This window comes from Stenella coeruleoalba (genome assembly GCF_951394435.1).
Source record: "Stenella coeruleoalba genome assembly, chromosome: 3".
NCBI classification, from domain to species: Eukaryota; Metazoa; Chordata; class Mammalia; order Artiodactyla; family Delphinidae; genus Stenella; species Stenella coeruleoalba.
In genome coordinates, this window is record NC_137148.1 from 35,309,860 (window position 1) to 35,333,076 (window position 23,217).

The window sequence follows — 23,217 nt, forward strand, 5'->3', positions numbered from 1 at the left end:
GTATGAATCACCTGCAGAACTTGTTCAGATGCAGATTCTTATTCTGAAGGTCTAGGGTGGGGCCTGAGAATCTGCATTTCTAACAAGCCCCCAGGGATCACTGATGCTACCAGCACACAGACTGCACACTGCTTTGAGTAGCAAGCTCTACAGGACCAAGAGAATGTTTTTTACAGGGAGCACCAATTACAATTCTAGGTTACAATTCCAAGGAATTAATGACTAAAAAATGCTACCTTTCCACACTCCTGTGACACAACAAGAATGGAAGGTGAACACAAGCCATTTACCATTTCAAATGGGATAGGAGCGTTATTGGTGCATTAATCTGTGTTTTGTTCCAGCTCCCATTCCAAAGGCAGCCAAGATTTCTTTTTCTCTTGGCCCCAGGGGATTTTGCAGGTCTAGAACAGGCCTTCTCTTCCTAGGCTTTTTTTTACAAATGTTGGAGAGAGAAGTGAGCATCTCTGGAGTTAAGGAGAGTTGGGACCCAAAGAGAAGAAAGAGAAAGACAATGGATACTTTTTTTGTAAATGTTTATCTCTGTGTAAGACCTCCAAAGACCCTCCCTTGACCCAGGAGTAGGAAGTAGAGCTATTTCCTATAGAAATAGCTGCAATTGAATATCCCACGAACTTGGTAAAAACTGAGGAGGCTCCGAGTCAGACTCAAATCAATCTTAGAAAAGTACAGTAATGCGGCATTCTTCGCACCCTGATGACTTTGCCAAAAATTTATACCTGCTTCACGTGAAATCTATACCTAGGCAGTTTACAAGAATATGCCCTTAAGGTTTTTTAAACTCCACAGCAAAATATGCTAACGAGAAAATAAGGATATTTTTGTGCACATGCACTGATACAAAGCTGTTAACAGAAATGAATAGAAATGTTAATAGAAATGACCCACCATGTAAACTTGAACCTTTGCTTGTAGTATGCATTCAGTACATAATGCTGTCACTTTTGACATTTACTTAGGTTAACACATTGCATACTCCCCAGAAACTGTTTTTCCATCCAGCTTATGGCTTTGTTGGTTGAGTTCTACAGGAAAAGGAGATTTAACTGTCTAAGATTTTGTTTATTTTCCAAATTCATTCCCTAGATTTTTCGTATCATAGTCTAATTTCTTCTGCTCATTAAAGAAATTGGACTACTTTTAAAAAGTCATAAAACAGTTACTGTCTTGGGCATTTTTAAGCAGATTGATGCTGTTGAGATAGGATAGCCATAGACTATAACCTTCATGAGGGCAGGGATAGATATTTCGATGTTGTGTCCTTAGAGCTTTGAGTCATGCCAGCCGTATAGTAGATATGAAGTTATCAGTTGTTATTTGTCGATTTAATGAATAAGTAGAAACAGTTCTTTAGCCCACTGCCGGAAGCACCTCATAAATTTTCAGGTAACTGTACAGATAGCCTCTGAAATATAATTTCAATCAAATATTTTGTTTTTTAATTTCTAAACGTTTTGCCAGAGGCTTTTTGATCAGTGGTTTCCACAAACAAGCTAATAAATGCTGCCTAGTGGGCAGACTTGGGCCTTCTGCTCCCTCTTTGGTCAAAGCAGCCCTACTTTAAAATGAACAGACTGAGTCTTTACTGTCGGAACGAGGTTATTCTGGTAAGTGAAAGTGTCTGAAATCTTCTAGAAGCTTTCCAACATGGCATTAAAGGAGCCTTGCCTCAAGAGGAAAGGGGGATTTGACACGGCCAACTTTGCAGGGAGGAAGGGAACATTTAATAGAAATTTATTACCATATTTTTATTTCTCAAGAAGTTAAAACCTTTCAAAACAAACATTCATGTTAATTTTTGGACCCTTCTGGGTTTAAAGTCTCAGCTGATACAAATTTATGATTATTCATGTGTTTTAGTACTTAATGGTCATGAGGGTGAGGGTAGTCCTGAAGAAGAGGTCACTGTGAACTAAAGGAGGGAAGCAAGGGGGATGGTCCCTAGGAGACTTGGCAGGAGATGTGGAAAAGGAAACTTTCACATAGAAATCAAGCCATGTAGAGAAAGCCTTATTTTGTCAAGGTCTTCTGAACAAGTAAGAACAATAGAGAATAATGGATATGTTCTCAGTCCCCTCAGAGGTCATTCTTGGGCCATTGTAAGAGCCCCTTGGATTCCCCAATCCCTCAGGCGTGCAGCTGAAGAGCTCGGTTTCCTAAAACAGCACTTTTGTCCTATCACGCTCTAGTTCAAGAATCTTAGTGGTTCACATTGCCAAATGCTTCAAGTCTGTGTTTTGAGGCCATCTGACTCTCCACTAAATGTCCAACTTTTCCCCCGTCTCCTCCCAGACACACTCCCCGTCATGGCTGTATCTGTCCTTCGCAATGCTCCTCTGAGCCAGTCTTGCCCTTTTATCATTGCCCTGGCCATGTTATTTCCCTTACCTGCCCATCTATCTGCATCCTCCATTCTACAAGCCTTCAAAATGGATTCCGGTCCCATCACTGTCATATAAATTATCAAGCTACTCCTGACTGTGCCACTCTCTCACTTCCCAGAGTCCTTGTGCATCAGCAAGTTGTAACCATTTTAGCCCTTAGGAGCCTCAGGTAGCATCTGGTCTGTTAGTTTTGCTCCCGGACCAGATGAAAATTTCTAAGCCCAGGAACTTCAACTATTTCAACTACTTTTCCTTAGCCCACAGAACCTAGCAAAGAGCTAGGCATTTAGGCAATGCTCCCTATAAATGTGTTGACTGAAATGATGATGCATAATCAGTTTGCCATCTCAATATTTTTCATTTTCAAAGAATGGGTTTAGGGAAGACATTTTCAGACAATGCGGACATGTCATCCGTTACCTTTATAACATGCTGCCGGTTATGAATAATTAACATTGTGGTTAAGCTTAAGAAACAGAGGAGGTTACCTGTTCACACTACACTCTAAAAGTAGAAATTTGAAAAAATAAACATATACTTAGTGGGTTTTAATTAAAGAAAATTATGTGATTATCAATTTTAATATGTCTGAAATATACCAGTTTGTGTCAATCTACTGTAAGAAGGTGTTCAAGGAGGGAGAACAATGTAAAGTATTTCCGAGAGCTTTGGGTAGATTCTCATTATTGGGAATAAGTGTTACAAATAGTTCACATTCCAGTGTGACTTGAAGAACATGTTTGGAGCCTCCATGTTCTCTAACGCTGTTATGCTACTCGTTTATCACATACACTTGGGTCACGTTTTCCTGTATGGAGAGAATATCCTAATGATAGTAGCTGTATACAAATAGCTGACATTCCATGTTCCTCCTTAGCAGTCTTTTCAAGAAAAATCACTGATGGAGAACGTCAGTGGCCAGTTCAAGGGGAGAGGTGAAATGTCAAAAATTGTCAGAAGGGAGCCAATTATCAAGGAAGGTTGTGTGAAGGAGGGGTGTTCTCCGGGGAGTTGGAGATTTTTGCTTAAGGAGGGAAGGATGGAAACTTTCAGCAGAAGAGGATAAAGAGAAAAAGGTAAAGGAGAAAGAAAAGAGAACACAGGCTGACGATCGTAGGCACGCCGTCTTGACTGAAGCGTGTTTGTGTTAACAAGTTGTGGGAAAGAAGTTAGAGAAAAGCAGTGCCTTCTGAAGAAATGCTTTGAATGTTGAGCTGCAGAATTTGGACTTAATCCAGTAAGCAAGAGGGTGACATTTGAGTCCAGCAGGGGCGTGGCAGGATGAAAATGGTATTTTAGGAAGATTAATCCAACATTGCGCAAAGAATAGACTGGAATCCCTGCTCAGGGCAGAGATAACAGGAAGCTTTGGAATAAGGCGTGGGTGAAGAAATGAGGCCTCGTTAGGGAAGTGGAAGTTGGAAAGAAAGGAAGTAGCCTGGGAAACACATCATGGAAGGAAAGAACCAATGGTATGTTCTGACAACTGGTAGAAAAAATGAGAAATCATAGACAAATCCAAAATTGTAAGTCCAAGTCCAAGAAAACAGCGATGATGCCATTTCTGGAGACTGGGAGAAGATATTAGCCAATCTTTAGGTTACCAACTATTGGCATTCAAAGATTCTGCCTGCTTTAACAGCCTCTATGCCCCCCTAAGCAAATTAGCAACCATTTATTTGTTGCTAATTGTCAGGAATTTTCATAGGGTTTCCAGGAGAATATTTGCAGATACATCTACAGCTTTTAAATCTGTTGCAGATAAGGTAACAAGCAAAAAGTAGATAAAGTCCCCATTATTACTGGGCCAAGGGGTTCGTTCATGCATTTCTCCATTCAACAAATATTTATAAAATGCCTACTTTGTGCTGGGAAAGTAGATCCTTGCTTTTCTCAGGACTTATATTCTAGTGGAGTGAAGATAGGAAAATAGAGAAGAATACAAATAATTGAACTCAACACGAAGATAAATAAAGGCTATGAAGAAAATAAAACACAGCAATGTCCTACAAGTGACTTGGGAATGACTCCTTTAGATTATTTGGTCAGAGAAAGCATCCTTGAGAAGATACCATTTGAGCTGAAGCCTGAGCCAATCACACAGAATCATGTGGGTACTAAGAACAGCAGGGGTTGAGTCTGAATAAGATCAGTAAGTTTCAGGGCTGGGGCGTAAAGGTAAGAAGACGTTGGCACAAGGAGAAAGAAAGGGAAGCAGGGGCCACTCTTGGAATGTACTAGCCAGGATCAGGAGCAAGGGACAGGAAGCATAATGCAAATTGACTTGAGTAATAAGGAAAGTAATTCATAAAATTAGAAAAACAGAGTCGGTGCAGGCTGTGGATCGGCTAAATCCAGTGGCTTCAAATTCATTTTCTAAAAGATGTCTTTGCCTGGGGTGGTGGTGTGATGAATTGGGAGATTGGGATTGACATGTATACACTAATGTGTATAAAATGAATGACTAATAAGAACCTGCTGTATAAAAAAATAAATAAAATTAAAATTGACCAAGTTGGTAAAATTCCAAAAAAAAAAAAAAAATGTCTTTGCCCTCTCAGTTGTATCAGCTGCATGTTCAGGTTTGGGGTGAAATAGGCAAAGCCAGGAGACTGGGGCATTCTGTAAATTTCTTCCCTTAAATTTTCTAGAATCCCCCCCAGTAAGATTCCCTTTGGGCCACATCCTCTTTCTTGAACTTCAGAAGAGGATGGGAATAACCCTCCGTCCAATTATACCTACTCTCGGAGCTGGGGTTGGGTTGGCTTCCCTTGAGGCACATGAGCTGCTTGGGCAGGAGTGGTTACCTAAACAAAACCGCATTTCTGTTGAGAAGGAGAGAGGAAGGCAGTCTGGGTGGACAACCAGCCGTGTTTACTACACAAGAGGTCTTGGTGGCCATTACAAGGAGTTTGGGCTTCAGTCTGATTACATGGGAAACCATGGAGAATTTTAGTGAAGTATCATGATCTGATTTATGCTTTTAAAAGGTCATCCTGTTTAATGTTTCAATAGTTCATTGAAGGGGGCCAAAAGTGGAAGTGAGAAGACCAATTAGGAAGCTATTTGAAAGTCTAGGCAAGAGGTGTTGGGAACTTGGGCTATAATAATAGCAAAGGAGAAGGAGAGAAGTGAATTGAGATGGAACTGACGTAATTTGTCGCTGGGTTAAATAAGGGAATACAAGTTAGGGAGACTGAAGAAATGAAGATGGCCTATAGGGTTTTGGATTAAGTACCAGCGTGGATGGTGAACTAATTTACAGAGATAGTGAAGAGTTGACAAGGAGTGGGTTCATCGGGGATTACTTGAGAGTCGTGTGTTAAGATTGAGATACCTATTGGATATCTAGAGAAGAGGCCAAAGAGGCTGAGTCGAGCCTGGAGTTCAATGGAGAGGTTCAGGCTAAATAAAGATGGAGATTCGGAACCATCAGCGTACGGTGATGTTTAAAGCCACGAGGCTTGATGAGATTCCCCTTTCGGGGGGGATGGCGGCAGAAAAGCTAGGGAAGTGAAGAGTCTGTGAAACTACAATATTTAGGGGGGAAAGCAGAGGAAGAGAAGCCAGCAGAGGTGAGCAAGAAAGAACAGCCAGTGAGGTAAAAGGGAGACCAGGCAAATTCGGCATCATGGAAGCTAGGCAAAGAGCGTATCTTTAAAAGTCAAACGCACCTGAAAAGTTGAGTCATATAAGGAAAGAGAAGAGACCATTGAATTTGACAAGAACAGGTTTAGTGGAGGGGGAAGGGTCAGAAACACAGCTGAAGAGGATTCAAAAGAGAAGAAAATAGGAAGTGGCGTCCGTCGTTCAGGCAGGGCTTCAAAGATCTGGGAACAGGAAAGATGCTTCTTGGCAGCACAGCTCCTAATGACTCAGAAATGAGTGTACTTTCCAGATACGTTTTTTAAATTGTTTTTTGATGTTATTCTTTAGAAAGAGAAATGTCCTGTTGTAGTTTTCATTTGAAATGACATCGGTGGCCCAGCCATTTCTGGCTTCTCTAGATCCCTTTTCCCTACATGCTCCTTCCACTGAAAAGAAACTAGGCCATTCAGATTTTTCCAATTTAGAGGAGGGGGCTAATAGCAGACAAGACTGAGGTAGGATCTGTATAGTCATACATATTATTTTGGGTGCCCTTCAGTTTCACTAGCTGCTACTTAGAAGTTCATTAAATATATATATATATATAATGTAAATTAAATATAAATTAATATAAATTATAAATATTACATGCATATAATACATGTTATATATATATTTGCGTTTGCTGATTTCCTAAACTTGAACTGTATAGAGTCCCAGATCCTCCTTTGTCCCATCTACCCAAAGGTGTCTTTCTCAGCCTTTTTAACTTATATCTACCAGAAAGTAGAGCAGGGCAGAAGCTGTGTGGGAGTCCTGTCCTTCTCCCTCCCCCTCACCTCCTGGCCTCAGCACAGTAAAAACTCTGTTCAGAACTTGGCTCACTGCTGCTTTTCCCACCTTCAATCAGGGAACACTTAAAGCCATACAGTGTCCCTTGTCCCGCCAGAAAGCCTATGGGCAGGGCACCCCTTCAGGCTGACACAGAGGCATACTGTGCAAGGCAGAAATTAACACAACATTGTAAATCAACTATACTTTAATAAAATTTAAAAAAAAATTTTTAAGTAAAAAAAAAATCTCTGGCACATAGTGTTTATGAGTACAGTACAGTTCACTGAGAGCAGTTAACGGCATTTATATATGCCACTCGTTGGACAGTTATGTCCTATGCTGATTCTTGCACTGTTTAGTTTGTGTTTATATATTTGCCCCCTCAATTAGATTACAAGTCCCTTCAAAGTAGGAACCACATTTTATCCTTTCCAACCCTTTCCATATATGGCCAGAGCAGTGGCCACATATGGCTGACCAATAAGGCTTTTGATTTTTTTTCTCTGTCATATTGTCACCACACTACACATAATTCCAGCAAGGAATCAAAGCTTATATTTTAGACTATAAGACTTTGCCTGCCCTGTAGATACAAAGAAATGGATCTCCTTTTCAGTTGAAACATATTCCTTCCAGAAAAATGTCATAAATTTTTTTTCACCCCCAGTATAACTTTCTGCTTTAAATTGTTGTTGTGTGATTTGATGGACTCTTTTGACTCTAATTTTAACTGTCCATTTTGGAAATTCCGAAGTTAGATTTAGGGTTAAGCTTCAGTGCCCATAAGGGTTGCTTCTCACTGGAGCCAGAACTACAGAAGGCACAACAAAAAGGACAAAGTTCGAAAAAGTAAGCTTCAGGTACCTTTCTGCCAAGGTACGTGTCTACAGTGGGTTGTCACCTTATCCATCTCCATGCACTTCTTGGTAGAGCTTCTAGTTTCTGCTGCAAAATAATTTTTGGAGCTGGTTGCATGTCGGCTACAGAGTTTCAATAATTTCTTTCCAAAACTGGGCTTCAGAAAATGAATCTAAAAATTTTGAGTCAAGTATCTGAGAGAAGCTGTGTCAAACTTTCATGTTTCTTTTACCATATGAAATTGTGACAAATATATCTATAAAGTGTACATGACCTTCCACTAAGAATCTTTGTTGACCAATAAAACCTGTAATCTCATAGATACCAATCAAAAGGCCAGCTAGCCATCATACTACAGATATTAATGGAGGGCCTAATATGTGCAGGGTTGGAAAGGATAAAATGTGGTTCGTACTTTGAAGGGACTTGTAATCTAATTGAGGGAGCAAATATATAAACACAAACTAAATAGTGCAAGAATCAGCATAGGACATAACTGCCCGACGAGTGGCATATATAAATGCCGTTAACTGCTCTCAGTGAACTGTACTGTACTCATAAACACTATGTGCCAGAGATTTTTTTTTTTACTTAAAAGAAATTTTTTTTAATTTTATTAAAGTGTAGTTGATTTACAATGTTAGGTTAATTTCTGCTGTACAGCAAAGTGGCTCAGTTATACATATATATATTCTTTTCCATTATGGTTTACCAGAGAATATTTAATATAGTTACCTGTGCTATACAGTAGGACCTTGTTGTTTATCCATGCTACATATCAGCGGTTCTCAACCTTTTTGGTACCAGGGACCGGTTTCGTGGAAGACACTTTTCCCGCAGGCCAGGGCGGGGGTGTTGGGGGGAATGGTTCAGGCGGTAATGTGAGCGATGGGCAGCGGCAGATGAAGCTTCACTCTCTGGCCCGCCGCCGCTCACCTCCTGCTGCGTGGCCCAGTTCCTAACAGGCCACAGACTGGTAGCGGTCCATGGCCCACGGGTTGGGGGACCCCTGCTATATATACTAGTTTACATCTGCCAATCCCAAACTCCCAATCCTTCCCTCCCCACCGCACCCCATCCCCTTGGCAACCACAAGTCTGTTCTCTATGTCTGTGAGTCTGTTTCTGTTTCGTAGACATGTTCATTTGTGTCATATTTTAGATTCCACATACAAGTGATATCATATGGTGTTCGTCTTACTCTTTCTGACTTACTTCACTTAGTAGGATAACCTCTAGGTGCATCCGTGTAGCTGCAAATGGTATTCTTTAATTCTTTTTCTTATTGTACCAGACATTCTGTGAAGTACTTTATGGATATCAGTTTCATTTTCTGAATGATTATCCCCACTCCATAGATGGGAATTACCTCTGATCTTCTCCCCATTCTGGAGAAAACAAGGAGAATGATATAAGGTGAGCAAAGACCTAGAATCAGGAATGTACCAGATGGCAAAGAGATGCATTGGTCAGGGGCTAAGGATCCGTTTAGGGGAATAGAGAGAAATGAACCTTGGGCCCTATGGTAGTCTGTTCACCACCATATCCCAATGCCTAGTATAGTGCCTTATGCACAATAGATGCTTGATAAATATGTCTTGTACAAACAAATGGCCCTCTGGCTTGCGTCTGTAACCCAGACCAAGTACAATGGGATAAGTGTAATTAGTGAATTAAAGCCATACACCAAAGAGCCCCGGGACCCAATGCCAACACCTCCCAATTCCCAACTATTACAGTGAAGGATTCAAGTGGGAAGGACACACATAATGAGACAGGTGTGACAGCAATAGTACCTCCAACTCACTGGGGTCCCTTTCATGGAACGTGACATGGTGACATAGTGAGCGGTCCACACGTCCTTACCCTGGCCTGCAAGACAGCGCAAGATCTGGCCCCTGGCACACCGTGACCTCAAATGCTTCTTCTCGCCCCTCCCTCCCTCTGTTCCTTCTTCTCTCCCCTTGCCCCTCCCACACCGACCTCCTTTCTGGCCCCCAGTCCCACCTTAGGGCCTACACTCTTTCATGCTGCTTCCAAGTCTCTGATAGCTCCTCTCCCCGCATCTCAGTGCCCTCCCCTGCTACCTGGCATCATCCATTGGCTTATCTGTCTCCCTCTGCACACAGCAGACTGTACACCCGGAAAGGCACACCTCCCTCCACACTCCTCACCGTTGTATCCCCGGCGTCGAGGACAGCACCTGGCATCTCACACACTGCAGTTCTGACCTCTCGATACCTCTCAAATACCTACTTCCCAAGGGAGTAGGATTTTGTTCAAGAAATGTTCCATGGAAATTGGTAAGTGGAACTTGGGAACAAGAGGCAGAGTGGCAGCTCAGACCAACCTGTTTATAAAAGCCCAGAGAGGGGAAAACACAACTTTAAACCTCTGACAAAGTATATGCCTGCCTAGGACACCTTTACTGTGCTGTGCTTCTGAAACGCTGCCTGGTCTCAACAAGGAGATCTATGAATTTGCCACATCAACTGATCCCCGGGACTTAAAAGTCCCTACTACCAGCCTCAGCTTAGTAAATGGACACGGACTACACACCTCGATATCAAAACACTGGCTCTCTGCTGTAGCCAAAACCAAGCAAATGCATCTGTCCAGGTGACAGGAAGGCAGGTGAGGAAGTTGAACGATCCTATGTTCATTAGTTCTTCCCCTCACTGAGCACTATTAAGCGGCTCAATACCATGAAAATGAGTTGAAATGCACTGACTTTGCCTCAAGTTTGAGCATTCACGGTCCCAGGAGGACACTTGGCATCTAATGATGTGCTTTAGAGTCTTCTTTTGTGCCAGTTGAGACTCCAGAGACCACAAAATGTCTGCTAAATTCAAAGTGATCTAAGTAAAGTCATGGTGCCTCACAGCGTTTCTCGAAAGACTTCCCAGGGAGATGCTCAGTAATTTCACACATGTGTACTGGGCACTTACTATATTGAAGGAGCTGTGTAATGATGTGGTGGGTCAGAAGGAAGAGACAGGGTCCTTGCCTTCAAACGTCCAGTTTATCATTCACTGGGCAGGTCAGATAACTGAGATGCCAGGCAGGGAATAAGAAATGCCGTGGTCCAGCTATTGTGTGAAAGCACAAAGGATGGAGAGATGGATCCCATCTGGGAGAAAGTTTAAAAATGCATCATGGAGGAGAAGACAAACTCATCTTGAAAGATGAATGGAATTTTCACAGACTTAGATGGCAGAAAGCCTTGATTTGGAGCGTTCACCAAATTTTATGGTGTAAGTATTCCCACCATGGCTGATTTCAAGTTAATGACATGATGTCACTGAACACAGAGCTGGGAAGAGGTGTCAGCTCCGGCACATCATCTGTGAGTCACCATCTGAGCTTTGGGCTTTATTCAGACGTCTGACTCTATTGCTTTAATGAGTGGATTCACAGGTATTAAAAACATCTAAGACAACATTATAGAGGAAGAGACACCTCTGCCCTTCTCCCTACACCTCAGTCTGACCTTTTAATACTCTGTCTATCCTTCCGGTCCCAGTCCTATGCCTCTGCCTAGCCACCTAGGACTGATAATGGTCCAGTGCCAACCTGGATTCTGTTTGCTTCTCTTAGCAGGGCTGTGATTCCCCTGGGCTCCTGCTATCACATGGCACAGAGGGATGGCTTTCCGCCCGTTGCCTGGTGTTGACACCCTTGCTGTTCTCCATAATGAGAAGCAGCTTTAAGGGCTGCTAGCTGGGCAGGGTGTTTCACTGTTCTTGTAGCAGTTGGAAGGGAAAGCCAGAGAAATTGCTGGGAAGCTTTGCTGAAGGAAGATGCAAGCCAGCTGAGACCCAGCATGCATATTAACTGCTCCCTTTCATACCTTTTTTTTTTTTAAAGCACCCCCCAATGTGTTCTCCTTAAGTCACTGCACCCCTGACTGGCCTTATCACTCAAAGAGCTACGTTTGAAAAGTCAGGCCCTAGTTTCTGTCTTTTAATTGCAAGCAGATGTCCTCAGTATGTGCATAAACTTGTGTCAGGAGGATTTTTTTTTTTTAACTCACCAAGGAGAGCACTGCCAGACAGAAAAGGAATATGTGAAGCTTCAAGTTGTTAGGAAACTTCCACATTTGTCCACTAAGCCAGAGGTAGACCTGCGGGAAAAGAAGGTCTTTATGATTTCTCATTGCACATTGATTCTTCTTACCTCGAGGCCCAGCTGCTCTCTAAGAGCATTTACAGCGAAATACGGCTGCTGCAGATGTAGTTCAGCATGTGCTTCATTTCATGACACCAGTTTCTCCTCCAAAGTTGTTGTAGATTGTTTGTGAAGCAGCTTTTTTAGCATTAAAAGGTGTTTGAAACCACCAGCATCATTTCACAGCTCCGTTTTTTGTTTGTTTAAATTATCTTATGTAATGTGCTCTATGATTTACTATTCAAGTATAGAAGAAACACATTCCCTAGTGGAGATCTGGGGAGGTAATGCTGTCTGAAAGATTCAGAGATTTCCTGTTCAGATTACACAGGCTTCTTTAGAGCTGCCAAGAGCCATAATGTGTAGGAGATAATACATTTTATTTCAGGAGAAACTATGGATGGAAATTCAATTTAGCCAGTGAGCCGCAAAAGAAATGAAATTCCGGTTTAGAATTGTCACTGCACTCGGGCCCAGGACTTGGTGTGCCAAGGGGTAGCCATGACCAACATGACCTCTGCAGCCCCAGGACCTGCTGTGTAGATATCACTCGATGACAGAGCAAAAGGAAGAGGCCTGGCTGCCAGGGTGTTGCAAGTCCTACCTGGTTCCTCGTGAACTAACCCCTGAAGGGTATTTCCGCCCAGAGCCTCAACAACCTGGCCCCATCAGTATAACTTTCCAGAATGTTTGCAGCATTCAAATAAATCGGGCTGCGCAAGTCATAAACACCAGCTGTGGACACTTAGTGGGGGACCCCTAGAAGGGGAGCCCCACAGAGGACACAGTGACTGATCAGAGCAAGAAAGTAGTGGGCAGTGAACAGGTTTCCAAATGTGTCATATCATGAGGATCACCTGGCTGGGGGATGGAGCGTGCAGGGTAAGCATACAGATGCTCAGGACCTTGCCAACATGTGGATTGACCAGGGCCCTAGAGATTCAGATTCTGTAGAGCTGGCACAGGGCCTCGGAATCTGTATGTTTAACAAATGCCACAGTTAAATCAACTGTACTTCAGTAAATGAATGAATGAATGAATGCCACAGTAGATCTTTTTTTTTTAAATATTCATTTATTTGGTCGCACTGGGTCTTAGTTGCGGCAGGTGGGCTCCTTAGTTGCGTCTCATGGGCTCCTTTGTTGTGGCATGCGAACTCTTAGTTGCAGCACGCATGTGGGATCTAGTTCCCTGGCCAGGGATTGAACCCAGGCCCTCTGCATTGGGGGCGTGGAGTCGTATCCACTGCACCACCTGGGAAGTCCCACCACAGTAGATCTTAGTGGTCAGACAAGTTTGGGAAACTATAGAGTGGGGTGGAGTCAGAATCTGACTCCAGTTCCACTTTGGCCTCTGCCATATAGTTGCTGGGTGGCCTTAGGCAAGTTATTTCTTTGAGCCTCAGATCCCTCATTCATACAATGTAACTAATAATATCCACTTCAGAGGGTTGTTGTGAGGATAAAATGGAAAAAATCATAAAATGTCCTGAAGTGTGTGCCTGGTACATTTTAAGGGCACAATAAATGTGAGACGTAAACACCTCACACACATTTTTTGACTTTGCCATCAGCCAGCCCCTTCAGAGGCAGCAGGACGGTCTGGGGCATGGCATCAATATGACCAGACAGTGAGCTTGAACTTCAGCCTTATTGCAAGGAGGCTGCGTATCTGGAGGAGATGTGGACTTTAAATTGAATACTCTTCCGTGATGATGATCATAGTTTGATAGAGAAAAAAGGACAGAAAGAAAAAAGTGGGTCTGGAAAGAGCTTTGAGGTTGAAATCCGAGCTGGGAAAATTTTTGGAATATGCACAAGGATAAGTACACTTCAAAAAGGCAGGAAAAGTAGTCAAGCAAACTTGAGATTTACAAGGAAAGACAATTTGCTGAGAATAAACAATTTTTCTTTGATCCCCTTTTAGTTGGAAAGCCAAAGTTTAAAGCATTTGTAATTCATCTACCTCATTTCTTTAGCAAGCCTTATTTTTCTGCTAGGTGCCATGCCCTGTGCTCCTAACAGACGTTACAAAGATAAAAGGAATGCCCATCTCAAGCAACTTGCTGTGTGTCATAGGGCACAGGAGAATAAGCAGTTACAGCAAAGGGTGTAAGAATGGTTTCTAGGGCTGTTGGGTGGAGGACAGCTTACCTGCTTGAGGGAGAAAGCAAAACCTCTCAGTGGAAGTCTTTTTTTTCCAGCTTTATTGAGATAAAATTAACATAAAATACTGTGCAAGTTTGTGTACAACACAATGATTTGATACATGTATATACTGTAAAATGATTACGGCAATCAGAGGAAGTGTTGAAATAGAGATTTCATGATAGTTACATCATTATCATTAGAGTAACCATAAGCTAATAATGATAACAATAGCTGACATTAACCAATGCTTATTTTATGGCAGATGCCCTGTGAGGCCCTTTACGTTATCTCCTGTCGTGTAAAATTGTTGCTATATGCAGTATCTTGGTTTACCTAGTTGTGTTTGCACTGTCTATTCGTGGCTGGTTCTAATGCCATTGCTGCACAACTGGTAAGTTACAGTGCTCCCCAGAACATTGATTCTCCCATACTAGCTTTCTTACTGATATAATAGGGAATTCACCAATTTACAAGAACTGGAATTGATGGCATTTAGTCCCAGGCAGATTACCATCCCCGATGCCACTGACCCTACTTCCCCAAAGTCCCACTGCCTGCATCCAGCCTGTGCAGGAGGACCGGAGTAGATGCTGGGCTTAGGGCAGCATCCTGTCCTCATATGTGCAAAGCCCTAAGCTCACAAAGTCTAGTGTAAGAACATTGTCAAATTCTTTGTTGGAAAAGATGGGCTCTTACTTTCAGGGTAGTGGTAGCAATAATAAGTGACAATAATAATAACAAGAAGAATATCTAACATTTACCAAGCACTTATTATATTGCATATTTAATATATTGCATGTGTTAACTGACTTAAACCTCACATGTGTAGATACTGCAGCTGTCCCCATTTTACAGACAGAAACTGAGGTCCAATCGTGTACCATAGTTGGGTAGCTGAGCACAAGGCTGGACATAAGTAGGAGAGGATAGATTGCAGTTCATTCTTAGGCAGGTCCGCCGTGAGAAGCTCCGCCTCAAGGCACTGCAAAGTACTAGTTCTCCAGTGTTTGCAGGATCACAATTCCGTTCTTTATTGCTTTATTTATTTATGTTTGGCTGCAGCATGTGGGATCTTAGTTTCAGAACCAGGGATCAAACCCGTGCCCCCTGCAGTGGAAGCGTGGATTCTTAACCTCTGGACCACCAGGGAAGTCCCACAATTAAGTTCTTTGGAAAGACCATTCCCAATATGCCCTTGACCTCTCCACACATCCTAGGTCAGCTCTGCTCCGCCCGCTCCCTTCAGATCATGGCTCTTTACATGCCTAGGTTGTGTCTTATCTCTGTCTTTATGCAGTGCTTGCCTTGGCTCCAACTACCCTTTCCTTTCCTTTTCATTTCTTATTTATCCCAAATTCAGCGCCTGTCCAAAGGGTCACCTTCCCCAGGGAGCTTGTCCAGACTCGTGAAGGGCTACCACATTGCCCCTCCGATGCTGACCACTCCTTCATTTATAGATCCCTGCCCGGAAATCGTGGGCTCACCAAGGCCAGGAGCTGCAGCTAATTCATTTTATAATGCCCAGCATTTAAAAGCTCCTCTAGGATATACTGGAGCTGTGATGCTCTGCTTATTGTCACCCTTCATTTGTTTTCCTCCATCGCTCGGCACTTCAGACAGTGAGGACAGCTGGGACACTAAAATTGACAACTGAGGGTGACGTCTCCATCTGCTAAGGTGGCACAGTTTTCCTCATTGTGCTCGATTTGTAATCAGCACCCTCTGGGCACTGGCATAAACCTGTGGGTCTTCCCCAAGAATGCCATTTGTTCCTTTTATGCCTCGATTCATCACATACTGTGGAGGGTGTTAGCTGAGTAAGACTTTCTGCTTCATGCAAGTGTTACCAAATACACCATAAGGAGGAAAGCACCAGACGTCTGTCTGCAAAGAAAGCAAAATCCTGGTTTGGGAAGAGTCAACGGTGGCCAGTGCTCCCCAAGCATTTCCGGGCCTGAGGTTTGGCTCTGTGGGCTCCTTGGGGCCTCCTAACTGATGCCCACATTCCATATCAGTCGTCATTCTGGAGAAATTCGTCAACTTTCCTGCTGATCTGAGCCTGGAAACTGGGGTCTGTTTACTCACTTTCAAGCTGAAAATTGAGACAAACTTGCTGGATAATTTTGACAAAAATAACACACATGATTGCGTGTCATCCCATGATTAACTTAATTTTCCTCTTTTTTTGAGCTAGCGGGACTTTCTCAAGTCATATATAGTTTTCAGTGAAATAGGTCATTCACAGTTGGAAGTTATACAAACTTGCCAAACCTTGACCAAAAATAACATTCTGGTGCCCAATTTAGTGCAAGGGGTAATAAAGTGTTCTCTGATTTGTAGCAAGGAATTAAAGGCAGGGGTTGGGGTCTAGACAATGGTAATAATAAAGACTAAGGCTATCAAGACAGTGAGTAGACTTGAGGGGATTTTCATAAAATGCAGTTTTCCTTTCTGGCCACGTTAAAATCAATCTGTAGTACATTATCTCCTCTAGGGAAACGTGTATTCCATTTGCTTTCTGTCGTAATTCTTTATTGTATTTGGGAGTAAATGAGCTTCTACAGATGAAGTTAATATTAAAATTTAGAGAGAGACTGAAAAGAAACCCTTCCAGAGCTAATAGTCACACAGAATTTAAAATATCAATTCACCAAAGGCCCCCAAACCTAACTTCGCTTGGAAAAACGCTCTCACTGATATGCCCAGGCTGCAAAAACTTTCACGCGTTAGAATTCTGCAGTATTTAGTGAAAGGATCTTAACTTCCTCTGTTAGGTTCTATATTCTGAACTTCAGACCCGACAGCTGCTTCCTAGTAGTCAGCCAGGTGGGGGGAGTTAGTAAAAAAGCACATTGAGAAGTGGATCAGGACAGATGGACAGGATTCACCCTCCCTGAAATTCAGGGAGATGGGTGTGGGCCAGCTCCACTGCCCATGCATCTTCATTTTCTTCCTCTTCCTTTTTTCATATCAAAGAAAGATTTCTTAGCGCTGTTACTGTGGGTTTCTATTGAGGACCAAAAGCAGCAGCAGCTTCGCTGCTTTGAGGTGATGCTCTCTGTTTGTCGTGGGCCTGGACCAAACTGCCTCTCTAATAACCCACGGATAGCCTGATGGGATGGGAGGAATCTTGGAGACACCCCCTTCTCCACCAAGCCCAGATAACAGTTACAATACTTTTGTAGCTGAGGTGTTTGCAGTTCAACGCATTTCAACAGTTGAATGATAACTACATTGATCATTTTCCATTTTTCCTGTTTTTGTTTTTGTTCTCGTTTATTTTTTTGCGGTACGCGGGCCTCTCACTGTTGTGGCCTCTCCCGTTGCGGAGCACAGGCTCCGGACGCACAGGCTCAGCAGCCATGGCTCACGGGCCCAGCCGCTCCGCGGCATGTGGGATCCTCCCAGAACGGGGCACGAAGCCGTGTCCCCTGCATCGGCAGGCGGACTCTCAACCACTGCGCCACCAGGGAAGCCCATTTTTCCTGTTTTTAATGCAACCTAATACTAGTATCAATAAAATTAAAACTGCTTTTATATTAGATGACTCATTGCCATCTCGCATCCTAAATTTCTGTCCCCCTCTTGTCCAACTTCTCACTTCCCCTCATTCCTTCCCTATTCCCAGGGTTGCTCACATGTTTATTTCTAAGAATAAACGCTTTTGACTGAACTGTTTTTAATACTTTTTTTAAAAAAGAATTTATGTTCCTCCTTGTTTCCACAAGCAAGACTTAAGTTTGGACTCAAATGTTGTAGGAAGGCAATTTTTCATCCTCCTGACTGTGTCCAGGCATGAGACCAGAGGCAGCTAAGACCAGAAGGTTTCCATTTGCTCTGAATATTTAGGAGTTCTTTTTAGAGGGTAGGTGCAATTTTAGTTTGAAAAAGAAAGAAAAAGGAGAGAATTGTTATGAGGTTGGGCCTGGTCACATTTTGACATTTGAAAATGAGATTGTAAGAAAGTCACATCAGACCACTTTTTGTAGGGGTAACTAATGGTTTTCATCTCTTTCTGTTCCAGCCACACCAGCTATCCTTGTCAGAGCGTCTCAGAGTCTGCAGAGAGTTCATCCAGGCCTAGAGACAAGTAAGAATTTCACTCCCTTTTCTGCCTTCAACGATAGTGTCCAGGTTTTACTGTAATTCAAGCTACTGTCCTTTCCCTATTTTATTTGGGATATGGTAACTGGATGAATGACTGACTGAAATTACACAGGCAAACTAACAAATTTTTTTTTCAGAATTTCTTTTTCAACTTTTCTGCAAGGCTGCTTCTTTATTTTCCCTTTTTTTTTAATTGAACGAAAGATCCTTTAAATTCCAAAGTTCTTTACAATTTTCAAAAGTTTCATGCAAATGATTTCATATAATCCCATAATAACCCTTTCTTTCCTCTACCCCCGTCTTGCCCCTCCCTCCTTCCCTCTCCCCACTGGTAACCACTAGTTTATTCTCTATGATCTGTGAGTCTGCTTCTTTTCTGTTTTATTCATTAGTTTGTTGATTGTTCTAGATTCCACATATAAGTGATATCATACAGTATTTGTCTTTCTCTGTCTGACTTACTTCACTTAGCATAATATCCTCCAAGTCCATCCATGTTGCTGCAAATAGCAAAATTTCATTCTTTTTATGGTTGAGTAGTATCCCATTGTACATACAACACATCTTCTCTATCCATTCATCTGTTGATGGACACGTAGGTTGCTTCCATACCTTGGCAATTGTAAATAATGCTGCTGTGAACATTGGGGTGAGTATATATTTTCAAATTAGTGTTTTTGTTTGTACCCAGGAGTGGAATTGCTGGGTCATCTGGTAGTCCTATTTCTAGTTTTTTGAGAAAGCTCCATACTGTTTTCCACAGTGGTTGCACCAATTTACCTTCTCACCAAAAGTGCATGAGGATCCCCTTTGCTCAACATCCTCGCCAACATTTGTTATTTGTGTTCTTTTCGATGTTAGCTATTCTGCCAGGTGTGAGGCGAGATCTCATTGTGGTTTTGATTTGTATTTGCCTGATGATTATCAGTGTTGAGCCATGTTTCATGGGCCTGTTAGCCACCTGCATTTCCTCTTTGGAAAAAACGAATGCTTCTTTATTTTTCTAATAAGCTTATCCTTAGAGGTTAAGTAAGCCCAAATTAATGCAAAGAAAAAAAGACATTATTGTGGGCCAACAATTAGTTTACTGAGTTTAGGAATCTGCATTTTTGTTTTATAAGTCCTGTATTGTATTGTCATTATTATTTTGAGATATTTCTTTACCTAGTGATCACATTACCAGACAGTCAAATTTGTCCCTTCAACCAAATCGCCTTGGGCTCTGAAATTCTGTCCACTGCTCCGTGATAGCATTACCTCACAACATCTTCATGCATGTGTTCATACCATGTGCAGGACTCAATGAGTTGTGTGCGCTGCACAAATTAATTATGTCTCAATTAATTAAGGCAAAGCCTATGTTTTCTGCTTCTTCTAAATCCCTCGCGTGACCTAAAAAAAAAAAACGTGATCACATAGTAGGCACCTTCAATTAAATTCTAAGGATGGATTTTCTTTTCCTCAGTTGAAGTATGTGCTCGAGTCCACATTACAAAATAAAGGAAGGGAGGTTAGTGTACCTGACTGTGTTTAAGCCATTGCTCTTTCAGGGATCATAACGGCATCATGAAACTATAATTGGGGTTTTGTGACTAAATTGCAGAGTCCTTTTCTAATAGGCGATGTAAACATCATTTTTCTTGGAGGTGACTGAAAAGGAGGGTTGGTGCTGTTTTTAACAAACGTCATCGATTCATCAGTTGTGCCAGACCGCGAACTCTACAACCCTCCTGTTTTAGAATCATCTGACATGTTAATCTGCTCCCTAATTAATGTGAGGGGTTGTAGAAAGATTAGCTGTTGCTTATGTTTGGGTTATCCCAGCCAGTATATTCCAAAGCCTTCACTCAGCAGATGATGTGACTTATTGCTGCTTTCTGTAAGGAAATAAGAAGGAATCAGTTAAGAATGGTTTACTAATGGTGCGTGCTCCATCCCACACTGGAACCCTCCCCAACACACAACCACAATACACTGCCCTTCTCTTGCCCCCAAAGTGGTGGTAAGATTTCCCCAAGCCATTGTCTTTGTCAAGTCATGGGGTCTGAGGACCGTAAGCTGTGGGCCTTGTTGGAATACAACCTCTGAGTATGGCAGATGTGTTGAAATTGCTGCCAGTCACTTGGCATATGTTGATCTTCTGTCCTTGTGATAAACAAGAATAATAGCTATTACCCTTCATCTGTGGCACGTCACACAGACACTGAGCTCCCCACGCAAGGAAGAATCCTATCCTTCCAGCTTCTCCTTATCTGAAGTTACCTGCCCTCTGTCTCAGGACTGACTGGATAAAGTACCCCACGTCAACGGATATGTCTGTATCACTAGGCACCTTCCACAGTGCACTCACTAGGACACATGGCCACCTTTATCATCCAAGCATCTCACTGAGACGCAACAGACCCTAGGGCTCCCGTATCCTCACTGTGTCACTGTGGACACAGTCACTGTATCACAAATGTTTAACTCCCTGCCATGCACCCAGCACTGGCTAGCTCTACACCTTGAGGAAGAAAGAAATGTGTAAGATATTGTCCTGACCTCAGGGAGGTCATATTCCCCCTAAGGAGATAGTTTTACACAAAAAGCTAGTGTTCAAGAACTGTCAGTTCACAATTGTAATGTATATATTTCCTATGTGCACTTTTCTGAATTCTCAGATTCAAAGCAAAACCTGTGGAAGAAAAATAAATAAACCCTCCCAGAGTGAATCCTAGACAGAACTGTCCAAACGTAAATAAAGGCCACGACCCTCCTGCAGGCCACCTTTACTCTACGCTTGGGCTACCACAATAACCCTTGAGTAGCTGTCTCCTTCCACACCCTACCCCGTCTCTCCTTCCTTGTATCCATCTTCCTCTGCCAATAACGATTTTCAGAATCCAACATATCCCTCTGTTCTAAATAACCCTAACTATCTTTAGCACCTTCCCCACTGCCTAAATTTTAAACTGCAATCCTATCCCAAGACACTCAAATCCACCATCTGTCACCTGACCCCAGCTTGTAAGTCTAGACTACCCACTACTCCCCAGGACCACTATGCTTTCCCTCCTCTGGGACTTTGCTCGTGCCGTCCCATCTTCCAGAACTATCATCCTTCCGCCTCACCCAGCATTCTGGAAATATAAATCCTGCCCATACTTTAAGGTTCAGCCAGAACACTCTGACCCTTGGCCTGAAGCACTTCCTCCCTCCTCTGTGTGTGTCTTTGAGAGGTCACACGGTTTCGTATCACTCTGAGGGGATATATTACACGCTGCTTTGGAGTGTAGTTATTTGCGTATTTCTCTTATCTCCCCATCTGGATTATGAACAGCTGTGTCTTATTCAGAGTTGTATAACTCACAGTACCTCAAATGGTACCTTGAACATTGTAAGTAATAAATGATATTGCAAATAAATTAACTAAATGGAAGTATCCTTAATAGCTCCCTGGCTACCCACCCTTCAGCACTCTTGACAATTCCCACCAGCCCCCCTTGTTATCGTGGAGCCTCTTGGATCTCAGGGGCGGGGGGTGGGGGGGGGCATTCATGGAGGAAGAGATCTCGCTACCTGTGTTAATTGCCCATTAATCACCTTCAGTGTTGCTAAAAGGACTCATAGGAATCAAATGGTTTATACTCAGAGGATAGCTTCCTTACAGGCAAAGGATACACTAGGGCAACAGCAGATGAGGGGAGTGCACTGACCGGGGTCTGGAGGCCTCTTCGTCCTCTCACTGCACAGTCACACCAGACACCCTGTGTCTCCAGGTCTGGAACCACTACCTGTGTGCCTGCCAAGCACCTTGGTACCAGGAAGCCCAAAGTCTGCTCGTGATGGAGTTTCCTAGAGTGAGCTCATCATGTAGGCGCACCCTAGCTATGTGGACAGCCTTACCATCAGCCCCCAGTTCCACTGAATTTAGGTGCAAATCATAAATTTAATTATATTGCTAAGCAGCATTGACAAGCTGACATATTCTGCCCTGAAACAACTCAGGGAGCCATGACTACAGCACATCACTTATCTTCAGTTAACACAGTCTATACATAGCATTGCCAAGCATCAGTAACTCTGGAAAAAAAGCACGCGGTCAAACCGGACCAGCTAAAATTAACCCATGCCATGCGCCACTTAAAGAATTGCCCATTGCGTTCATCTCTTCCTTCTCTTGCTCACCAAAAAGTATCTGTCCCAGCTTCTAAGCCCTCGGGGCTTTGCTTTCTGCCTGCTTTTTGCGTGGACCTAATCCATGTGAATAGGTGTTTGTGTGGTAATGGGCACATACTAACATACCTTCTGCAGAGTACAGGCTTGAGAAATATTTTCTGGAAACAAAGAGCTATTTTTAAAAGTCCCATGAGGACTTTTTAGCCCATGCACGTGGGTAGCAGCATACTTCACCTATGCAGAGGCATAAATCGGAGCAAAGACCCACATATAGGATGAGAAGGATATTGACGGAGTTTACGGTTTAAAGAGGTAGGCATCTTTGTATACTTTAAAGAAGTCACGGTGCAAACTTACTACAAAGAAAGCTGCTTTTAGTTGTGGGAGAGAGTGATGAGGATGGTTAGAATCTTCTAGAGAAAAGCAAAACGTTGTTAGTGCTCCTGAAGAAGGCAGACTCCCGAGTTAGGCTGCTGTGGTCCCATGTGCTTTGTGTTTTTCCAGTAATGTCATTTCTCTCTCACAGTTGGTTTTTGGCAGAGGATTTGATGATCGTATGGGCCAAATACTTAAGACTTATTAAACACATAGAGAAATTATTAAAAGATTGCACATCGTTCTGAGGGGGATTTTTCCTGTCTTTATTAAAGCCACACCTTTTCACTGAATTTGTCACGTATTACTATGAAAGTGTCAATTGTGTGATCAGTGGCATTTCCACCTCAAAATAAAATGAATATCCAACTGGAGAAAACTACTGAAGTTTCATTGACTGGCATCTGGAGCATAAATTTGTCCAAGATTTTATGAAAACAGGCGTCCTGAACATAAACATCCATGACTGAGGTCAGAATGCAGTTTTGAAAGAATCCCAGAAGATTATCATATTAGATGGGCACAGAAATGAATTGCTTCAATTTTTATAAGTTCAACAACTTCCTTTACAATGGT

General features: G+C 42.6%; 1 protein-coding gene across 5 annotated transcripts in view; it reads left to right on the forward strand.

Moving 5' to 3' along the window:
- Window positions 1-23,217, forward strand: part of GHR (growth hormone receptor) — a gene marked incomplete at its 3' end in the record, with an annotated part of 275,896 nt that overhangs the window by 179,474 nt on the left and 73,205 nt on the right. For all 5 annotated transcript variants that reach the window (XM_079915975.1, XM_079915978.1, XM_079915974.1 and 2 more), the window contains one exon: window positions 18,026-18,091. In XM_079915975.1, the coding sequence (XP_079772101.1) occupies window positions 18,026-18,091 (66 nt within the window). The remainder of the gene's footprint in view (window positions 1-18,025; window positions 18,092-23,217) is intronic.